The 23,702-nt window shown below is 41.3% G+C and overlaps 1 protein-coding gene across 3 annotated transcripts; it reads left to right on the top strand.

The window, feature by feature from the left end:
* The first annotated feature begins 1,364 nt into the window (after positions 1-1,364).
* Positions 1,365-17,968, top strand: dnpep.S (aspartyl aminopeptidase S homeolog). Of its 3 annotated transcripts, XM_041577840.1 has the most exons (16): positions 1,430-1,509; positions 3,643-3,819; positions 5,256-5,346; positions 6,489-6,577; positions 6,806-6,919; positions 7,022-7,147; positions 7,531-7,655; positions 7,780-7,876; positions 8,391-8,498; positions 9,273-9,350; positions 12,134-12,217; positions 13,303-13,463; positions 13,553-13,592; positions 14,620-14,721; positions 15,280-15,447; positions 17,792-17,968. In XM_041577840.1, the coding sequence occupies exons 2-16, from the start codon at positions 3,814-3,816 to the stop codon at positions 17,840-17,842; spliced, it is 1,440 nt and encodes a 479-aa protein (XP_041433774.1). In that variant the 5' UTR covers positions 1,430-1,509; positions 3,643-3,813; the 3' UTR covers positions 17,843-17,968.
* The last annotated feature ends 5,734 nt before the right edge of the window (positions 17,969-23,702 follow it).

Below are 23,702 nucleotides of genomic sequence, written 5' to 3'. Positions count from 1 at the left end.
CTACTAGTAGCAGCTACTTTTGATGGCTACAAATTGCCTTGCCATAGACAATTTTGAGACTTTTTCAAGCATGTGCAGTGTCTTAGCAAAGCCAATTATCACTATTGGGTTTTTTTGTAGCCATGACAAGTAGTTGCTACTGGTAGCTCCGTGAGTCTTCAACCTAAGGCAAAGTGCTGACTTTGCAAGTGGCTACTGATTACAGCAGAATCAATAATGGAAGGCTCCAGGGCTGAATTAAGGCTCTGCTGGGCCCACTACTTTCCCACTGCCAGGTCTATGTGGGTTTCTCTAAGTGTTCTGTGTTCCTTCAACAGTCTATTAACATATAAGTAGGTTCATTGACTGCTGGTAAAATTGCCATGTGTCTGTGTATTCACCTGTGGTTCAACAGACTACATTGCAATTGCTCCAGCACTGTGTTCCATCTGTTCAAATGACTCTATAAATTTATTAAAAAATAATAAGATCAGGAATGCATTTGCCCAGCAGGTCCTGTTGCTTAATGTGAAGAAGGCAAATTAATTATTACTACTGCTCACAGTGGGTGCCATATGCTGCCTCTCTCCTAGCAAGGGTAGACTGCACTAGTAGATGACATTCTTTGTTTGAAAAAGATGTGCATTATCTGTCACAGATGTGTTATCTATCAAGTAACTACACATCATTCACAACACAGCATTCACAACGTATGTGAGTTTTTATTGTCACCTCTCTGGATAGTTAGATTGCACCATTGTGATTGGATTATTACGAGACTTCTCGTACCAGTCAGCTGAACTGAAGAATTTGCTATGATGAGTAGTGAAACTTCTACAATGATTACTCCGCTAGTCCAATTGCTCTAGATTTACTTCCACTAGATGTATTATCTATTATCTATTATAGTGGTATCCAGTATGAATAAAATTTAATATTCCACAAAACCACATGGGAGCCACTGGATTCCAAGATTCTCCCACAATTTCATGGGTTTCCACCAATATCCCTGAAGCCTACAGGTTAGCACCAAATTGAGTGTGTTTGCTTGGACCTGATGGTAAAAAGGCTACACCTAGAAACAGGCAAATAATGCTTATCTATGTCTCATTAGGGCACTGGTACTGCCACACTAAATAAGCCTCTATTTACTCTGATGGTGGATCCGTTCCAAGTGGTTTGTTCTCACTCTATGTACATACTGGGTGTCACCCATTATGTATTTGTTATATGCTTAGCTTAATTGTCCAGTACTGCTTGCCTCAGCTTGTTTTGTCCCTAGTTGCACCCCTCTAATCCTTGCCAGCCCCCTCCTTTTTGGTGAGCATATCCCTCCGCCCAGCATGAAGCACCCATTTACCCATGCATGCATGCACATATACACACACTGACACGCTCTGCCAACTGCACACACTCTGCACAGACTGGGAGAGAGGCTAGTGTCAAGTGGAGATGGCAGCAAGCACAAGCATTAAGCAGCACCGTTTGGGCAAGAGGGGCTGGGAGGAGTTTGGCTACCCTGATCTACAGGTACAACATTCAGTTGTTACAGGCACCTTAACCTGCTATAGTGCAACTTTCTGTCTTTTGATTTGTATTATACTAATATATATATATTCTAGTACAGGAAACCAGAGCTATGTCTTAAGGCGGTCCATATAGGGGATGACCTGGCAGCCTCACATAGTGGAAGACAATATAATTATCATTTACTTAGTCAGCAGTGTATATAGTATAGTATAGTAGCCCTGGGAATAATAGCCTCTGGGAAGGTACTGTGGGATGCCAGGTATAGTAGGGAGAGATGGTTCCTATAGTAACAGTGGGGATAATAGTCTCTGGGATGGGACTGTTACTGTGGGATAGCAGGTATAGTAGGGAGAGATGGTGTCTATAGTAGCAGTGGAGATATTAGGACTATAGCAGCATATTAAACTAAGAAATTTCTCTTTCCTCATGCAATTTAAAAATTTTATTTATTATGACATATTAAAAAAACATCAATAACCCCACATGGAGCCCAATGCGTTTCATGCTTACCCATCACTTAATCATAGGCAATCCCGGATAAGTCCCATGTCTCCATATATATATATGAAAATAAAACATATATATATATATATATATATATATATATATATATATATATATATATATATATATATATATATATATATATGTAAATTATTCAAATTAAACAAACCAAATCCATATAAATTATACAAAACATGTCACATCAAATGTAAAATTCATACCTAACCTGTAACCGCGTCTGTAAGTAAAAAATCCAATTAGAATGCGTCCACCCTAGGGAGAAAAGTAACAAAATCAGCCCACTGAACAATCCCAAATCATTAAAATGCATTAACAAATAGTTACATAATATAAGAATCTCCAAGCCGTTTCAACCCAATGGCCTTCATTAGGGGAAAAAATGAAAAGGCCCTTTCTTCCTATTGGCACTTAAAACATCAGTGCCGGAGCGGGTCGAAGGGGGGCAATATCGCTCTCTGCACTAGTGGAGCCAAATAAACTGGAAAATTCGGCTGGACACTCGCTGCAACCTGAGGCCCTGGTCCTATGTAGATAAAATCTAGCACACACCAAGTTGTTTCAGTTTATATGTGAGTACAGTTGGATTCACCGAAGGAGAGGCTTGTGAGGGTACACTGAAGGCATATCCAATGACTTACATTGAAGTCAGCATGGCAGTCTAAGGGCACTGATGACTCTGGAAAGCCAAAGCAACTTGTATGTTACCCTACCATGTATTTACATTATTGCTGGTTAAAAAGCATTCAGAGGAGAACAGTGAATTAATGGCAGGGCAACTAATTTCCTTGTCTGTCAGTGGCCTACAGTGAGATTTAATGAGTTCCCCCACGAGACTTCACAACATGACTACAATGTCGCTGTGTAGCACAACTGGGACATGCAAACCTATCCATTTACACAGTAAGACTTTGCAGTCCAACTTTAAGTGTGAGTCCCCTATGAGCTTACTTGCTGCTTTGAAGCAGCTTGAAGCCTGCCCAGATCACCCCACATGGGTGAGTTCACAACCAGACCCACAACTGAGATATCTATTCACTCAGACCCTTGCAACAGTCAAGTGCCTTGGAAAACAGCAATGCTGTGTGGTTTAACAAATACAGTATTGTGTTTAGCTGCTATTTCAGGTCTCAGGGTGGCATAACCAAGGTACTGCTTGGGAGAGTGGTGATTGGTGGGTTGCTAGTCGACAAAGCAATGAAAGCCATCCTCTTTTATCTCTCGATACCTCTATACTAGTAGTAACATTGGCACCAGGCATAAGTTTTATTTGCCAGGCAGACCAAAGGTGTCTGGGCTAGTTTGCCCACATTGAGGTAGGCAATATCGGGCTGATCAGGACCGCATCAACCAACAGATGCGGCCGCGATCTGACGGGATTTTTTACCCTGCCCGATCGGCATCTAGCCAGATATCAGGCATCCCCATCGGATGGGCGCACACAGGCCAATAAGCTACCAACTCGGTCTGACGGAAGCTTTTATCGGCCCGTGTATGGGGGCCTTAAAAGAAGCAAGAATGAGGAATCACTTAGAATTCCATATACTTTGGTTTGGGAATCCATGGGTTTTTGGTGGCGTTCCCCTTTAACGTTGATGATGTGCATTGCAGCCTCCCAGCCTCTAGAGGACCCCCAAGTACCGGCAACTCGGTAGCAGGCATGTGCCTTCCTTTGGGTGGAAAGTCAGTGCACGAGACTGTGCGTGAATCTAGGAAGTGAGGAATCAGCAGACAAACAGACAGACATACAGACAGGCAGCTGATCGATCCATTACAATAAAAATGCAGGTGAGTGTTGCAGAGATGTCACTTGTCCCTGCTCCTCTGGGCTAGGAAGTGGGGGCTGCTCTTTCCAAATAGACAGTGAGACACTCTCCCTGGCACTGGGACAGCTAATGCTCAGAAATAAGTGGTGCGAACTATGTAGCCTTGGGCAGGAATAAACAACAATGAGAGGTTGTTGCCTGAGCCTGTGTCCTGTCAGCTCTGTATGTACAGCTGTACAACTACAGCTCCCAGCTACAGATAAGAAAATTAAAGATTTTTAAGCTCCAGATAAATTCAAATTAGAGTAAGGAAGGGTGCAAAAGAAAAAAAAAATCTAAATGTCGTTTTTAAGGATTCATATTTATACATATTTTTTTTGCTCATGCTGGTGGATTCAGACAAAGCCTACCGAAAAGGGGTGACTCCTTGCCAACTCCCAAACCAAATCTTGGATTTGGTGCATCCCTAGTTTTAAAGTAATGTTTCAAATGTTATTGCTACTGAAAGTACGATCTGTCCCTTTCTCTTCTATAGAACTTCTTTAGAAACAACGTAACAGAAGTCAGTTCTCCAGATCTTGATTGAAATCATTTGGCTTCTGTTGCATTGTTTCAGGAGTCAGAACTAGCAGTGTGGAGTTAGGTGTGTGTGCATTATATATTACAGAAGGAGTGTCACATATTAAGTGTCTGTCTGGTGTAGTAGCCCTTATTATAAGTAACACCCTATAACAAGTATTACCCTACATTACATTAATGTAATATGCTATTGGGTAGCACAAGAGACAGAATAGGCTATGTTATATGATATTTGGTGACATAATGGGCTAATGCATACAAATATTATGTTCAGTAGGGCACAATACAAAAATACATAGTGAGTATTCAATTTGAGCGGTGGGGCACATTGGGCTGTGGATTGCAATATCATAGATTAAAAAAGGTTTAAAAATACATGTTATTGTGCATGATGGGCTAGCATTCAGTTTGTGGTGTAACTGTAAGCCACTAGGGACTATCTAAATGCAGTTTGGGGGGGGGGGGCATTATGGACTAAAGGGGAACAGTTAGAGGTGTAATGAATTTCAGTTAACTGTAGGCTATGGGGGACAGAGTAATTACATTTGGGTATATTGAGAGCCATGGGGTACAGTGGAGCATGTTATGCCCTTTTAAGATATAATAATAGTGAGTTTGGAGAAAGTATAGTTGCATAGTGGGTTGTTCAAATGCATTGTGGAGGGAATAGTAGGCACTATTCCCATTCATTTACTGTGATAGCGAGTTTGTATCTTATCAGCCATTGTATAATTAACTGCTGAAAATGCTGTTTAGGTAAGGGAGGTCGGTATGTGTGTTTGTGCCTGTGATCATTTTCTCCTGAGCACTGGTCATTCCTCTGTGTGTGCCGGATTCCTAGGCTGAGACCCTTATATCTTCCCTTCTTTGGTGATACAGGCAGCCGCAATGAAAGGGACGCGGGGCGAGGCACAAGCTGCAGCCAAAGAGTTTATAAAGTTCCTGAATCGAGGCGTCTCTCCTTATCACGGTAAGGGAATCTCACATAACATGGACTCCTTGTTTCCAGGGTTATATACAATCTGTGCCAAGTGCAACTGCCAACTAATCCTATCACTTCCACTTATGAGAATGGTTCTGGCACAGAGCACATTGAGCTTATGGAAAGCTGGGAATATATCCTTGAGTCAGATATGTAAAATTTCATTTATAATAAACTGGTTGTGATAAATGGTCCCGATTCTGGGGACAGGGTTAAATGCCTTACCCAGAGATACACAAAGCCAATCTGTGTATAACAGATTATACACAGTGATTACTAAATGGCTAATCTAACAGAACAGACTGGATTTATGATGAGGCAGGGACCAAGGGTTTGAGAGAATGGCCTTTAGACTCTGGCCGACCCTCCTCTTTGCCCTTTGCACCTCACCTGCTGCTGCTTTACAAGGCATTTTACCAAGAGACCTGTGTAAGTCATAAGGAATGCTCTGAAAGTGTCTGTTTAGTCACTCCACCCCAAAAAAATGCTGTATTTCAACTGACTTTATAACTTTTATATCAATATAACACTCACTTTCACTTACTTATATAATACTGTTTTCTATACATAATAAAGGGGCATAACGAGTTATGGGGACCCTGGAGTAATATAGACCCTGGTTCCCCATAACATGTTAAATAAATAATATATTTGCAAACATTCAGTGAAACCTCAATACAATGTTTAGATTTTACGTATTGCTGCAGTTTACACTGTTTTTTGTGGTCCCACCAGTATACAACATATGCTACATTTTCCTGGATTTTGCACCATTTTTTTCCAATCCCCTGTAAAATGTAAACTGGTGGGGGGGTTCTACTATATAATAAAAAGGGCCTTAGCCAGAGCTTGAAGGGGGTCACTTTGGCATATATGAATCATGAGTCTGAGCCCTAATGAGGTACTAGCCTGTATAGAGTGCACTGCTACTAGGTTTGCCACCTTTTCCAGGAAAAAATACAGGCCTTCCTATATATTTATTACATATTAATAACATTGGGATCAACCATCATTTTTTACCGGCCAGGCTGGTAAAATACTGGCCAAGTGGCAACCCTAACTGCTACTAGTTTTCCCTTTAACCATCAGAGGCTGGAACAATGGTTCTCTATGTAACTTCTCTGTTACAGTGGTCGAGGAGTGTAAGTCTCGCCTCCTACAGGCTGGTTTCTTGGAGCTGAAGGAAGCAGAACACTGGGACATTAAACCCAACCACAAGGTAAAAGACATCACCATCCTTCACTGTATATTTGTATTTTTATAAAGTAGGCGCTGCCATATAGTCTTCTATAGATAGTACACTGTTGTGTGCACAGAAATTGTCCTTTATCGATACATAACAGCATGGATTTGAAAGTAATTAGATTAATATAAATTTACATTTCTGACATAGTTGCTTTCTGTTAAATAGTTCTTAGCTTACTAAACATAATCTTTTCATACCTAGTACTTTGTGACCCGAAACTACTCCACTTTGGTGGCATTTGCAGTGGGTGGACATTACCAACAGGGGAATGGATTTACCTTAATTGGAGCTCATACGGACAGTCCATGTCTAAGGGTAAGGCCTGTCCCTATCTATTGAGTCTTCTTTGCTGTTTATTCCTGCCATTGTCATTCACTTGTCCTATTGTTCCCTACATCTTCTCCTGGTTGGTTGCAGGTAAAGCGCCGTTCCCGCCGGGGCCAAACTGGGTACTTACAGGTTGGCGTTGAGTGTTATGGAGGCGGAATCTGGAGCACATGGTTTGATCGGGATCTGACTGTGGCTGGGAGAGTGATCCTGAAGGTGATTTACTCAGCGTTAGTACATTCTCCCCATTCATCTTGAGATACCAAGGCCTATATGTTGAATATACATGGTAATCCTCCCCTACATGGAAAGAGCCAATTGGTTGACCTTATTCCTGGGAAAGGATTGTGTTGGGCCTATACATCAGTGGCTGGGATACAGTTGGAAACCTCTGTCAATGAGAAGCTTTTAACTTGGTAATAAACTGCAGCTCCCAGTTAAAGGCTGCCCTCAACATGCCCTCACCCCTACTGTCACTGAGAAGCTTGGAATAGCTCATGGGCTAACTTAGCTGGGAAAAGTGGGAGCAATTGCATTTATTACACAGCACACTCGTTGAAGACTCTGAAGTCACACACATTCCCATAACTCTGCCTCAGGACGGGCACCACCTGCAGCATCGACTGGTACATATAGATCGTCCGATTCTGAGGATCCCACATCTGGCCATTCATCTGCAGAGGACTGTAAATGAAAGCTTTGGGCCCAACACTGAACAACAACTGTAAGTGGCTCTGGTATATACAGTCAATAAATATGTGATCTGCAACAGTTGCACATTCTGGGATCCAGGACACCATGGAACATACCTTCTCACTGTTGTCTCTCTTCTCTCACATGTTTTGCAGACTTCCTATTCTTGCATCTGCAGTACAGGAAAGTCTGGAAAAGGAGACTTTAGATTCTGGAATCTCTTGCCCTTCTGCTCCAGGAAGCAACACCCTGGTGAGTAAAAGGCAGTACTCCTGATGTCCCCACCAATTCTCCATTAGGCAGCACATTTCATGTATGTCCTCATGAGAAGTGGTGACTAGCGGATAAAGGCACTTAGAGCTTTTTGACAGAATCAGCAATGGCCATAGAACTTTAGCACAAGAGACTTTAGCATAACAGAAAAAATAAGGGTTTATGGAATTTAGGAAGGCACACAGTTTGCTCCAAGTCTTGTAACTCATAGCAACCAATGGAATAAGTGGCATAACTGCCTACCTATCAGCAGGAAAGTGAAGTCATGCTACCAAATCAGATGTTTGCTTTCAGCCATGTAATCAGTAAGTCTTACCTTCTGATTGGTTGCTATCTATAGTTAGACCTGGGGCAGAATTTGCATCCTTTTTTACTCCATAATTTCATTGAGTAAATGTGTGGGATGCTTTACTATGCTGTAGAAGGGAATTACAATGTATATTATCATATGCTGGGGTTATCTGTTTGTGTAATTACATTTTGTGCCCTGCAGGCTGATAGGCATCACCCTTTGCTGCTTACTCTCTTGTGTGACAAACTAGGAGTCAAACCTGAGCAAATACTGGAGATGGAGCTCTGTCTGACTGACACCCAACCTGCGGTAAGATGAACCCACAAACACACTTCTGGGGAATGTGACTTGTGGCTGTGGCTTGGGTACAGGGCTCTTAAAGTGGCCAAACTTGGGTTGATTTGGTCCTTCTGAACTGAGTCAGCAGCTTCCGAAAGGCATGCCTGAGCGATATCTAGTCACATATTGACTGCCTGCATTCCTTTTATGGCAGTCCAGTTGATTGGCCCTAGAGCCAAACAATCATATAACTCGGGTATTGACCACCTCAAGGTGGCTGTATTGGGGAAAGATCTGCACATTTGGCAATCTCATCAAACAAATGGACTTTCGGTATATTACAAGCTTTTTTTCCTCTGTTTTTGCAGTTACTGGGCTGCAATGTTTCTCTAGGGGTCTTTCTCATTAGTGGATGTTGGTCAGTGGAAGCAGTGTTAAGTAATTAAATGGAAACTTGCTTTACCAGACAGCAGAAATTAAAATATTAAGAAACTCAACTGGCATGTCACTTGGACCAGGCCCCTTCCCATCTCTGACTATGACAAAAGAGGGCAGCCCAGGATCAGGAAAATATTAAAACCTCTGTACTAGGGGACTAAGACTTTGGTTTCACAGCAGGAGGTTGCTAACATGGCTAATGTATATATATTATATATTCATGTGTGATTTAACTCATTGCATAAATCCTCAGTGACTCTTTACCTGTCCATGGGCCAAACTGTTCAGTAAATTCACCTAATAACAATCGTGTCCTCCTATTAACCTAGTAGGCAGGGCTGATAAATGTGTTGTTTCTGTTACCAGACCCTAGGCGGTGCCTATGAAGAGTTCATTTTTGGGCCCCGCTTGGATAATCTGCACAGCTGTTACTGTGCTCTACAGGTGAGACACTTTTTCACTTACACTGTAAGTTGGAGTAATATCACCCTCCCCCCAGAACAATAGAAGGTAACCAGATAACAGCTCCCTGGTAGATCTAAGAACAGCACTCAATAGTAAAAATCCATGTCCCCCTGTGACTCCTTCAGTTACATTGAGTAGGAGAAACAACAACCTGCCAGAAAGTAGTTCCATCCTGAAGTGTTGCTCTTTCTTAAAGCACGTGACCAGGCAAAATAACCTGAGATTGCTGCCTACACACCAATATTACAACTAAAAAAATACACTTGTTGGGTTAGGAATGAAATTTTACATGGTAGAGTGAATTATTTGCAGTTTAAACAGTGTAATTTAGAAATAAAGTACACCATAAAAATCATGACAAAATCCTTTTAAAGACTCATCAGTGCAATTCTTTATATGACCACAGTGGGGCTCTGTTGATATGGCAAATTGTAACTCACTACTAAACTATTCATAGGCAAAATATATTTGTTTGCTTGCATGCTGTAAGAACATGCAGAGCCAAAATAAACAGAGAAGTAACAGACTAGGATTAATTCTCTCTCTCTCTCTCTCTCTCTCTCTCTCTCTCTCTCCCCCTTCCATTCTTTGTCTTTGAACTGTTTTGCTGTTGCAGCTTAATCTCTTTTTGTAGATCTAATTACAGGATAATTGCTTATGTTATTGGGTTATTCTGTGCCAGACTGTGTGCTGTCATGTACAGTGAAATTGGCTAATCTGCATGAGCCAGTCAGTTGTTATGGTTATATACTACTCCCTAATTCTGATGATAAATGCAGTGGAAGCAATGTAACAGAACTTTGATAGGGAATACTGTGCATTACAGAACTGCATCTCCCACAATCCCTCGTCCCATGTCATCTGCCTGTAGTATTTAATAAAGGTGTAACAAATAAGAGAAGAGTGTCAGGGAGGTTCTGCATGTGCTAATAGTCTGTAGCTACATACTATTTATTTCACATTTCTAGGGTTAGAAAACCTGTTGTGTATTGACAAGCTCTAATTAACAGTAACAATATGTAGGTGGGATCATATCCCTAGGGTAAACATAATAACATAGTAAGTTATACACGTCCATTAAGTTCTATCTTAATTCTATATATAATTTGCCAAACTGCTAGTTGATCTCCAATTTGCCTCAGAAGAGAAAAAAAATCCTTCCTGACTCCAATATGGCAATCGGACTAGTCCCTGGATCAACTTGTACTATGAGCTATCTCCCATAACACTTTTTTCCCTCCCTTGCTAAAAAGTCATCCAACCTCTTCAGGGAGAGAATTCCACATCTTCACAGCTCTCAATGTAAAAAATCCCTTCCAAATATTTAGGAGGAACCTCTTTTTCTTCTAATCGGAATGAATGACCTTGTGTCAGCTGGAAAGACCTACTGGCAAATAAATATTATTATAGGATCCCCTTATATATTTATACATTATTATCATATCTCCCCTTAAGCGCCTCTTCTCCAACGTGAAAAACCCCAAGTCTTGGTCACTCTTTCCTCATAGCTAAGAATTTCCATACCTTAAAACATACATAAACATAAAAAATAGTGTTGATCACTTTGTACAGTCAATGCAAAAAGGTTTAAAGGAGCTGGCAAAGTAAGCCTGGCCAGTTGGTCTTATCATAGGGAATCTAATGTAAATTGGGCAGGCCAGAATCACCTTATAAGAAATGTGAAACAAACAGTAGGGTGGGGCTCACATTGGCCAACTTGTTTAGCTTTCTTACAGACTGTAAGTAAGTAAGGTGATAAATATGGGGTCATTTTGCAACCTGAGTATTGATTTAATGTCCATTCTAACGAGGCATTCTGTTCCTTAAATGGTTTATCAACGAATGCATCTTCTCCTATGTAATACCTGTTGCTGCTCATATCTGCTGCTTCTGTTGGGCACCCCGTGGACCCAATTTGGGCAGCACAGCAAGTCCCAGAGGGGATGAATTTAAATATCAGGGCATGTTGGTATTTCACTGGAGTGCTCTCTTAAGGCATGAGAATAAACAAACTCTTACTAATGTTCATTATTCTTATGTAAAGAACACTTTTACACAAGATATTTTGGGAGTAAATTCAGATATGCCCATATGCACCATGGCTGCTCCTTCCTAGCATGGTAACTTTTAAAGGGACAGGGTGGGTTCTTCATTTATTTTGCCCACCACAGCAATGAGGGCTTAGTAACAGCATGTGACTGGGAATGATGGATGCTGCAGCCCAACAACATCTGTACCGCTGCAGGCTCTTTGCAAAGCGTAGCTGTCAATCATCCTTCATTCCTCTGACACAACATCCGTAGCTCGGCAAAGGGAACTTTATGGAGTGGAACGCCAATTGACAGCTTAGCTTCTTAGAGATCTGCAGTCCTGATGGGATTTCACTTGAAAGCAGGAAAGTGTTTAGGGCCACCCAAGAAAGGCCGTTTAAATGGAGAATTATTTAATACTTCAAGGGTCGTTTAAAGCCCCTTGGGTGCTTCAAACCAGCCTAAAAGAAGTGTGTGTTCTCTGCTTTACCATGGGAAAGAGAGCAGCCCTGGTGGTGACCTGATTAGCTTACCCTCGGCATGTATACGAGTACATGTTGCCTCAGTATGTTCTGTATGTATACGGGTTACCACAATCATTTTGACTTTTGAGCATACCTTAGCCTTACACCCCGCAGCAGCTTTTAAACTACAATTTACCTGCTCTGGTTTGATCTCCTGTGCATCAGTCACCCCCTGTCATACCACTTTTTATATTACTGTCTCCATAAGGCTCTGCTGGGTTCCTGTGAATCTTCAAGCTCTCTTGCCAATGACCCCAATGTCAGAATGATCACCTTGTATGACAATGAAGAGGTAAGTCTCTCTGGGGGAGGAGCAGACATATTGCTTACAGGGGTAAAGCTCTGGTAGCTCCCTCCATGGGCAAGTGTTAGATAATGTGGCACAGACAGGTGCCTAGTGGCTCATAGTAAAGGACTCCTCAATCTGATCTCACACAGAAAGATGTACGAAAACTGACAGCAGCAAACTGATGGCTTTCGCCACAAATCTACATAGTGGCATAAGTCACAAAGCTGCATTATGTATCTAGAAGCTGAATACAGACAAGACTATCTCTGATAATAACATAGCAGCACCGCTGATGATAAAAATGACACATGCAAATTTAGAAATTACGGGTTAATTATACTTCAGATAGAATAACACCAACCATGAAATGCCATAGCTGCTTTCAAATGTTTCTTCTTGTAAAACTGAATTATAGAGCAACACACCCTTGTATCAGACCAGCTCTTACTATCTGCAGTGCTAATGGAGTAGGCTGAAGCTCTGTGCTGTGTAGGTGCGTATAGGCACAATGGAAATGATCAGCTTAGTGAGTAATTCCAAATATATGAATGTAATCCATCACATGGGTGCAGAGGGTCAGCATGTTCCCAGTTCTCACCATGGCATTTGAAGTGATCTCAGTGCTGCAGAGCCCCCAGCAACAGCATATGTGTATATGTCTAATATATATGTTATAATTAATACAGTCATAAGGGTTTGCCAGATTAATTTTTTTAAAGGGGAACTATTGCGAAAATGAAAATTCAATATAAGCTTCATCATACTGAAATAAAAAACTTTCTAAATATAATCAATTAAATATTCTGCATTGTTTCTGAAATAATCAAGTTTATCTTCACTATTCCTCTCTCAGCAATACACTCTATTCTGACCATCTGAAGGCCTATTCGCTGGTTGTGGCCTTCCAAGAGATTATGACCCCTAGGGTGCTCATTGGATGCCATAACCCACCCCCACCAAAAGTAGTTGATCCATGATTTAAATATTTGAGCACATGGAAATCTAATGGTTTATGTAAAGGCATTTAAATTGCTATAAACTGTTCTGTACACAAATTTTTATGATGATTATTGCTCTGTGTCTCACAGGTAGGCTCTGGAAGTGCCCAAGGGGCAGAGTCTCTACTAACAGAATTGATTCTGCGCCGCATCTCCTGCACACCCCATAATCTCACTGCATTTGAGGAGTCTGTACCCAAGTCGTTTATGATCAGCGCTGATATGGCTCATGCCGTGCACCCAAACTACATGTAAATCTTGAGGGGGTTTGTACAAACAAGTAGGCCGGCAGAATATTGCTTGTTACTTGGTGCCAATGATTAATCTATTTGTTCTACAGGGATAAACATGAAGAGAATCATAGGCCGCTCTTCCATAAGGTGCGACTAATTTCTCCCCCATGTGCTATATATTCTCTCTCCCCCCCCCCCGACTTTTCATGGATGTGTTTTGGGGCTTACTCAGAGTTGTGCCAACATATGAACTTTTTGTGAAGTGTATATTTCCAGAGTAAGTGGGGACAATACTTAAACAGACTCTTACTGTTCCTATCTCACCCTTTCTGTATTTGCTGTCCCACTATAATAGCCACTTGGGGTACAAGAGCAACTGCTGGAGGTTCAGGTATTGCAGTATTATTTAATGCGACACAAGTTTTCGAACGTTAATATAGCCCCACGGTACCTTTCAAGATACTGTAACTACAGACACTGTTCATCTATTATCCGACTGCTAAAGGGGCTGATGCAGGGGTGTAACTATAGAGGAAGCAGACCCAGCTGCTGCAGGGGGGCCCAGGAGGTATAGGGGCCCCATGAGGCCCTATTTCATATATAGTTTCAATAAATACTGGTAAAACAAGTCAACCTCTAAACATGTTGGGCCTGAAAAATAATTTGCTGTGGGTCCCATTAATAGCTAGTTACGCCACTGTGCTGATGTTCTGGCTGCACATGGTTGTGCTCCGTACAGTCACCAGGAATCACAGGCTCCATTACTAGTAACTAGCAGGGCTCTCCCACCAGGGTACCCCAACTATTGATCCATTGGTCACCTGGCCCCCTGGGCAGAAGGCCCTGCCAACAAGCAAAATGTGGTCCCTCCCAAAAAAAGAGATACCTGTGAATGAATGACCACACCCCTTACCCACCCCAGTCACACATTCCAACAATCCTGCCCTTGCCCCCCACAATCCGTTTGTTTGTGACCAACAAATCACACTTCATTTGGGGACTCCTCTGCTACAGTAGCCCCTTATAGTGGCCCTGGTTGTGCTATATGACTTTCCCCACACTCTATCCTGTCTGTCTTTCCATCTTCTGCTTGGGTGCCCATGACAGCCACCCCTGCTTAAATCACCTTCCCAATAGCAGCCCTGTACTTTGTCTGTTATGTTTCTTTCCTCAGGGTCCAGTCATCAAAGTGAACAGCAATCAGCGCTATGCCTCTACAGCAGTGACTGAGGCTGTGCTGAGAGAGATTGCTGGCTGTGTTGGGGTCCCCCTTCAGGTAATGTCTAGGTTCCTGCAAGCTTTGCTTTGCTAGTGGTTTTTGTTTATAGTAGGTTGCCTATGAGCCTACATTTATCATAGCAACAATATACTGCCCTAAATCCCTGTTTCTTAATGGTTGTTACCTAGGTGTTGCTAACTACATCTATCAATATAATAATTTTTTGGAGGAATTTGGAATTTGTAGTCCAGCTTAATATTTTGACCAGAAAAGCTATGCAAGCTTTCCAGTATTTTGAATGACTTATCTGGTCACCAGAGGGCTCCGTTTCTAGACTGTGTAAGAAGGTTTATTCCTCTACGCAACAATTGCTTCTCCTGTTCAGACAGCCCACACAAATAATATTCCCCCAGCAGAATTATTTATAGTACCGTTTTATGGAAAATTTTTATGAGGAATAAAGGGCTTATAAATCCTGTTTATAAACATCTTGTATATCCCTTTAAAACATTTATTGGCTTGGTTTCATGTAGAATGTTATGGCCGACCTCTGCATTCATTACCATCATGTTTACGATTTAGATATGGCACTCTAAAGTGACTCTTATTCCCCAGGAATTCATGGTGAGAAATGATGTGCCGTGTGGTACAACAATTGGGCCTATTCTGGCATGCAAACTGGGCCTGCGAGTGCTGGACCTGGGTTCTCCCCAGCTGGCTATGCACTCAGTTCGGGAGATGTGCTGCACCTCAGGGGTCCTGCAGACCTCCACCTTGTTCCAGGTAAGAAGAAAACACATGAGGTTGTGTGCAGGTTAGCCATGTTTTTTTTCTGTGTGTGTGGCCATTTTCTTGCTGAGATCTTTGCGCAGTCACTCCATAGGATTCTTACAAGCTCTTATGCTGATTCAAATGCACATGGAAGCTCAGGGGTTAGTACAGTTTTCTTTAAGAATAAGCGCCCTGAGTTCAATACCAGCTTGAGTCCACTCTACATTTGCATGTTCTCCCTATGTTCACGTTGGTTTCCTCCAGGTACTTCAGTTTCCTCCCCCAATCCAAAAGCATAAAAGCAGCATAATAATATGTATACCTGGCCATATAGAGAGGTTAATAGCAGCATGTAACCCTTCACAATCTGGGACATTGGAGTGGCCCTTTTTCTTACACCCCCTCTGGTTATACCTCAGTGTACAGACTGGACAGTGCCAAAACTAGATTCTTTTCAAGACATACTGATTTATATTTAACAAATACAGTTTAATCCATGGTACATTTTCAGGGTTATGTTATTGCCAATGAATTAAAGGAAAATTAGTATTGAAAGGTTTGCAAAAAGGGCAAGTGACTTGTTTTATTATAAATTTACTGATGGAGGCTGCTGCAGGTTTATGTTCTCTGTCAGCTACTCTGTTGACCTTTAATTTCAAATCTTAACTCAATATCAAAAAACAATGTTATAATAAAATCACATAAATATCTTTTCATACAACGGAAATCCATTCATTCCCCATCCAGAAGTTAGACAGGTTCACCTTGAATTTGTTGGATTTCATTGCCTTTGTAAAACAAATGTTCTGTTATAAAATATATGTTGGCCAGCCAGAGATCTTAAATATAGAGAATCTCACCAGCTTGTATTGAGCTAAATCTCCCAGCATCCTCAGTCAGCTGTAACCATAGAGTTTATTATAGATAACTGTAGGCTTTCTGTTAATACTGGGAAATGGTGACAGTGCTACATCCAGATCATTACAGACTGACTCTTAGTGGGTTGATTCATGTCTCAGCAAGGAAAGTGCCTTTTGTTTTACCAAATTATCCCTCTGTATCCCTTGCCCTCAGCAGCAGAACAGCTCAATAACCCCTTCCATCCATGGATATGGCACAAGGCTACTTTGCTCATGTTTATTATTGCACTGACACTGCTGTGTTACACATCTCTGTATTTAGGAGCTGAGGGGCAAATCAAAGCCAGGGCTACCTGTTCTAAGTTTAGTGACTGCTGGAAGGAGATATAGACTTAAATTGCCCTCATTAAACTGGGCTTTTTTTTATTGTGAATGCATTGCTATATATATATATTTGCAAAAGAAAGTTGGATGTGCTCAAACTCTTCAACTTCTAATTTTTAAGTGTAAAGCAACACATTTTTATTTATTCATACAATCGCTCACCCTGTTACTATGTGGGTCCAGGTGCAAATGCCCAGACCATTCACTTAAACAGTGACCTTCACATGCATTATCAGGTTACTCAATGCTTGAAGTCCCTGGCCTGGGTGCAACGCCCCGAACCCGTAGCTTAGGGAGGCCTGAACGACACTGTACTTCCAATGTTGCTTGCACTCTGGTTTATGGAAGTGCACTCAACATTGGAAGTACAATGCATTGCTTTATACTGAATCATGAATAAATAGTAGTTGAATTACTATTCCCAGCATCTGACCAAATTTCTGTATGGGTATTTTGGGAGCTGCAGTCCAACAACAGCTAAAGGCTTGATCTATACAGAATACCCCCCCCTCCTTATGTTGCTATGTCATTTTAGATCTTCCTGATTTGTATTTAGCATCAGGTGCAATTGCATGTGCTTGTGCATGGCAAGGCTGTTTGTTTTTGTGTGTGTACATCTCATTGTCTATTCATGTGCCCTTTCTGCATTTCTGATTGGATTATGTGTGCATGTTACTCATTGTGCCTGTGTGCTCTTTCATTTATTGGCTGCTGCCATGGCCTTGAAGACAGTGGTTGGTTACCGTGGTAACAGCAGACATCAGTAGGTTAGACTAGTGGTTGCTATGGCAATTCCAGGGCTGCGCTAATGAGCTATAGCATGTACCAGCCTATAGGAGTTCATAATGGTAACTATAGTTACATGAGCCCGCCTCCACTATTCTGATCTTTTGTTGTGACTCTTATCACTTGGGTATAAACCTTCTCGCCTGTTCTAAGCTCACTGTATCAATCCCCTACATATGTCCATAACATGCAAACACACCTTGCTTTATTGCTGTTATTTTAAACTATAGAATCCAGTATCCTTTTTTTATTTAAAGGGGAACCAAAAAACTGAGGCCAAAAAACTATATGTAAGTAAATAACGTTTCATCTTGTGTATTTTCCAGGCTTTCTTTGAGCAGTATCCCGTGGTGAACGACAGCTTGTTGGTAGACTGACACCCCTCTTCTAATTGCAGCACTTAAACTGAGCCTTCCACCAATTCAAACTATCCTTGTCACTTGGTGGGTGGAGTTTGTATAAAGGCAGCACCAGCATCCCTAAAATAAAAAGTATTCTTTAAACATGTGTCTTTTATTACAGTGGTTGATTTGCAAGTGAGATTGACAGCTAAACCTGAGCCTCGATGTCAGCAGCAGTTGAGGAGGAGCATCAGTAATGTAAAAGACACAGGGCTTTGTATTTGCTTTATCATCCATGTAAATATATGAGTCTTCCTACATACAGCTACTGATGCTCTATGGGCACCAGGACTGTTGCCCCTATTTGTAGATAGTATGAACCCCTGGTTTAGATTGTGGTTGAAGCTGGACACCTACCCCCCCCCCCAAAATAAAGATAAAATAACAAGGCACCACATTCTGGTCAGTTTGACAGTCACCTGGTTACTCTTAGGAAAAATGTGATATGGGGTTGTAAAAGGGGCATGGATTGAGTTTTAGCATAATTGGGGAGTGGCTGGTGGGATCAGGCTTGGCTGTGCATGCAAGGAGCATTTTTTCCAGTGGGGCCCCATTTTACATGTTATCAGGCCCATCTGCCGTGGGGCCCAAGTGACCAGTAGGCTAATAGTTGATCCCCTAGGGAGAGGGTCTTGCTAACCTAGTAGTATAGGGCCCCAGGATTGGTGATGGTGGCCCTGTTCTGCAGAGGAGTGGTTTCCAGACATCTTCGGTTCAAGTCCACCTTTGTCAGGGCCTCTTATTGGAAGGATAAAACTATAAGAAAAGATTGGTGTATCAGTCGTGCACCCAAGCCTGGACTGGCAATCTGTAGATTATGGCAAAAGACAGAAGCCATAGGGGCTGATATAAAATGCCTTGGGGCTGTTTGGGGCTCTGTACGTGAAATGGCAAAGCCTATTTTGAATCTGTCTGGACCTGTATGCAACCCAAGGTTTGGATAATGAAGGAGGTCCCATAGGCTCCCTTATTGAATACCAGTATGTACGATGCATCCTGCTTTATACTTAAAGCTCTATAAATGCTCTAAGAGCAGTCCAACTTCACTAAACTGATCAATCACTGTTTTTGTTAGAAATTATATTTCTACATGGTTAATAATTTACTAGTAGATGTAATAGAGTAATAGAAAACCAACAGACCCAACAGTCTGCGGATTGTGTGTAAATGAATCATTAATTGAGGCATTTCCAAATAATAGCAGAGTCCATAATAGTAATAGCATGTTCCAAATAATAGCAGTGTGGAGTTCAATTAGTGAGGTCATTCATTTTGTGAAAAAACAAGTGTCAATTATGGTCCTTACTTAAGGAAGGAAGCCAGCAAATGTTGTACATGTTGGTTATAGTGTATTTCTCTTTGAAAATCTGAGTAAAATGGGTTGTTCCAGACATTATTCACAAAAACAGTGTACTTTGATTAAAAAGTTGATTGGAGAGGGGAAAATGTATAAAGAAGTACAGAAAATTATAGGCTGCTCAGCTAAAATGATTTCAAATGCTTTAAAATGGCAACCAAAATCTGCAATATGTGGAACAAAACAAAAACTACCATTCGAATGGATAGAAGAATAGCCAAAATGCCAAAGATTTAGCCAACAATCGGCTCCAGGAAGATCAAAGAAGATAAATTGCCTGTGAGTACTGTTACCGTTAGAAGACACCTATGTGAAGCAAAGCTATCGACAAGAAGGCTCTGCCAATCCCATTGACCCCCAAGCACTGAATTCAAGTCACAGTACAATGTAAAGCCAGTGAAACATGGTGGCACAAGCATCATGATATGGGGATGTTTCTCATACTATGGTGTTGGGCCTATTTATCACATACCAGGGGCGATGGATCAGTTCCAATACATCAAAATACTTGAAGAGGTCATGTTGCCAATATGCCGAAGAGGAAATACCACTGAAATGGGTGTTTGAATAAGACATTGACCCCAAACACACCAGTAAATGAGCAACATCTTGGTTCCAGCCCAACAAGATTGACGTTATGTAGTGGCCAGCCCAATCAGCGAACCATAATCCAATAGATTGTGGGGTGACATCAAAAATGCTGTTTCTGAGGCAAAACCAACAAATGCTGAAGAATTGTGGAATGTAAGGGCTCTTACACACAGGCGTTTGCTTATGCGTTTTTCAAACTCACACTAAGCATGATAAAATGCCTATATTATTTTTTTGAAGCGCATTTTTTTCGTTCCAAGCGCAATCCTCTATTCTATTAATAGCTGAACGTGCGTCAAGCGCAAGAAAATATAGCATGCTGCATCTAAACAAGCGCATGCATGAATGAATGTGCAGTTTTCCCAATGCATTTGTGTATATGGAAATAAAAATGTTGAGCTCTATTCACTTTTTTAAACACCCTGCTATTATTCTGAACACAACTGTATAAATGTTATTGACAACCATTAGACTTGTGTTTCTAGGAGCCATGATGCCTAGTGTCCACTAGCAGCTTACAAATTAGACCGACCTCATGTGTCTCTGCAAGCCCACTGTTACTCTCACTACCTCCTGCCCCATTTCTGTTTATTAACGTGGATAGAATGTCATCCAATACCAGGGAATTATACCCACCAGGTCGGCTGTCATAACTGCTCCAGCTTCAGCTCCGTCACATATCGGTGTGCTGCTCTCACTCGGCAGCCAGTCTAATTCTGCTCCACCATCAATCAAGCCTGTGATATCTGAGAATTTCCCATGAGCCTTCCTGACATCATTTCAGTTAAACACAAAACATGTTCAGCCTTTGTCATTCATGGGGCTACTGGCAGCAGCAACAGATTATTTTGATTTATGCATAATAAATGTCAAATAACTCTGTGGATTATTTAATATTGTGGCTCCTGCCTGAATTGAGATTAAAAAATAGACCCTGGCAATTCAAGTGCACCCAGGCAACCCCCTATATACTGTCTGGGCTGGGGTTTGAAGCAGCCTTTTTGACATTTGCCAGAATATCTACAATACCAGCCCGTTGTAGCAGCTTCATTCCACTTTGCCTGCGACTGCAGGAGGATTAAAGCATAATAATAGTCCCTCTATCAATAAGATTAATACTGGTTCTTGATGTGATGTTGCTCCTTGTCTGCTTCCCACCCTCCCATCTGCAGCCCTAAACCTTGCAGAAACAAGATGGCATTAGAATAGCAGACGGTGGTTGGAAATTGCACCCCCTGCCATTGCACCTTGTGTGAATGCTTCCTCTGTAAACCATGCCCAGACTGGCAATCATTCTTGCAAATGCCAGAGAGGCTGCTGTAAGATGTCTTAAACAGTCACTATTAAGTTGCCTGGTTGGGGCTGTTTCGGTTTCTGTGTACTTGAAATGCCAGGAACTACTTTGCACCCCAGTCTGGACCTGCCGCTAACCCCTAGTTTCAGGCCTGAGTCCAAGGCCTAGACTAGGGGTAGGCTGAGAAGGCATGTGCCTAGAGTACAAGGATGGGGGAACTAGTACGCTATGCATATAGCTCTTCTAACCTCTCTAACTCTGGCCCTTCCCATCTGGTCAGCTGTTGCATTGAGTGTGGTGTCTGCGGGGACTAGGTAGGAGAGAGAGGAGTTGTGCAGGGGGGTGGGTTTGAGTGGGAAGGCAAGAGAATAGTTGCCAAATAGAGGAATAATTGAGACACGGATCTTGCCTTGGGAGTCCTAATGAGCTGGCCCAGCACTGCCTGAGTTTCTGCACAAACCACAAGGAATCTCCCAACAACTATAAAACTAGTTGCCAAATGTAGAAAGGCAGCTGCTCCCCCCACCAACCACAGTGCAGCTACAAAAATATTTCTGGGGTCCCCAAAAATGGAAAGTCATAAAGAACACATATTTAAACATAATAACCTGAGGTATCATAACCACCTTTATCTATGTGATTGCCTTATGCCTTTAGTTAGCATGGTTTATGCAAGGGGTTCCAGCATTTTTTGTCCCATGTTTAAATTTTAATTTTAAGTTGTTTTTTTTTTGCTTTTTTTAAACAGTTGTAGCAATTAAATGTTACATGTTAAAATAAGTGTTGTGATTGGCTACTTGGTTGCCCCTATGTGGACTGGCATTTTTGTTTTGTTTTATGATTGGTGGACTGTTTATGAAATGTTGATTAATGTAAAGTGATTTTATAAATGATAAATTCCTATGTGGACTGGCAGCCTACACGATGCTCTGTTTGGCAGTACTCCTGCTTTTTATGCAACTAAAACTTGCCTTCAAGCCTGGCATTCAGAAATAAGCATCTGCTTTGAGGCCACTGGGAACAATATCCAAGGGGTAGGTGAGCAAAATGTTGCTAATGAGCCACTGGTTGGGGATCACTGGTTTAGGAGCATCCAGTATAGGTATTAAGGGGTTTATCAATGCAATGCAACTGTTACTGAAAGGGTTCTTGCCTTCCCAAGTAGCTGGTAAGGTTACTCATGAGCCACTGGTTGTGTACGGCTGTTGTTTTATGCACTTGTGGGCTGATACGTATGAGTCTGCGCATGCAAGCAGTATGGCAGCCTATGACACCTGTTCTAAAGCACTAGATCAAAGATGTATGTATATATATATATATATATATATATATATATATATATATATATATATATATATATATATATATATATATATATATATATATATATATATATATATATATATATATATCCTTCAAAATGGACCTGCACACCAGATTCTCAAGTGTTCAAATTCGTTTTATTTAAATATCACTCGTGTATCCAACGTTTCAGCCCACATTGGGGCCTTTATCATCCTTGATAAAGGCCCCAATGTGGGCCAAAACGTTGGATACACGAGTGATATGTAAATAAAACGAATTTGAACACTTGAGAATCTGGTGTGTTGGTCCATTTTGAAGGCTACATATTTCTTAGACCTTAGCACCCATAGATATAACAACGGAAAGAGTGCAGGTACTGTTTGGACATTTTATATATATATAGATATATATATATATATATATATATATATATATATATATATATATATATATATATACATATATATATACATATATATATACATACACTATAGTAATGGAGGGCACACACAAAAAAATTCTGGGTACAGAGTGGTAGTTCAGCAAGCACATCCACAGCAACAACACACAGGACTTGCTTAAAAAATGGAAAAAAATCCTTTTTATCGTATAAAATCAACATTTCAGTCACACATTCTTGATAAAGGTCTGAATATTTGACCAAAACGTCTATTCTGCACAATAGAAAGGATTTTTAAACAAGTTATTGCCGTTGAGAGATATACAGTATATATATATTTGATACTATACTGGCTTTATGACATCTGCTTATAAATGTGTCTGTAGGTTGTAAACTCCCTCCCTGGAATACTGTAACATTGCTACATGCTAAATGCAACCAGTTGTGATACAGAAAAATTGTCAACTGTCTTTTTAATTTCTCATTCTCTGTTTCTTCTTTGAGAAAACAAATAAAACTTACCCTGTATGTCATAGAAGGCAATAAGTTTGCCCAGAAGTTGTAACCCATAGCAACCAATAAGATGTTGCTTTTAAACAAGTGATCAGTAAATGCTGATTGGTTGCTATAGGATACTGCCCCAGGGACAAACCTAGTCCCTTTTATTACATAGCTGGCAAAAAAGTTAAACCTCCAATCCAGCTGCCTCCTCCTACTGACTGCTCCTTCTGTAATGGTCAGGGTGGCTGGAAGGATCTGATGTACTAACACAAACGTAAATAGCAGCGTGACCCCTTTAAATTAGGGTGGGGAGACAGCCCATTCATATATTGTTTACGTTGAGGGCGTGGCTGTGCGAGGCGGGTGGGGCTTGTGGAGTGGGCGGGTT

Source organism: Xenopus laevis, chromosome 9_10S (genome assembly GCF_017654675.1).
Source record: "Xenopus laevis strain J_2021 chromosome 9_10S, Xenopus_laevis_v10.1, whole genome shotgun sequence".
In the NCBI taxonomy this organism is placed as follows: Eukaryota; Metazoa; Chordata; class Amphibia; order Anura; family Pipidae; genus Xenopus; species Xenopus laevis.
Note: the sequence above shows the minus strand (reverse complement) of the source record. Positions and strands in the feature narration are given on the sequence as shown.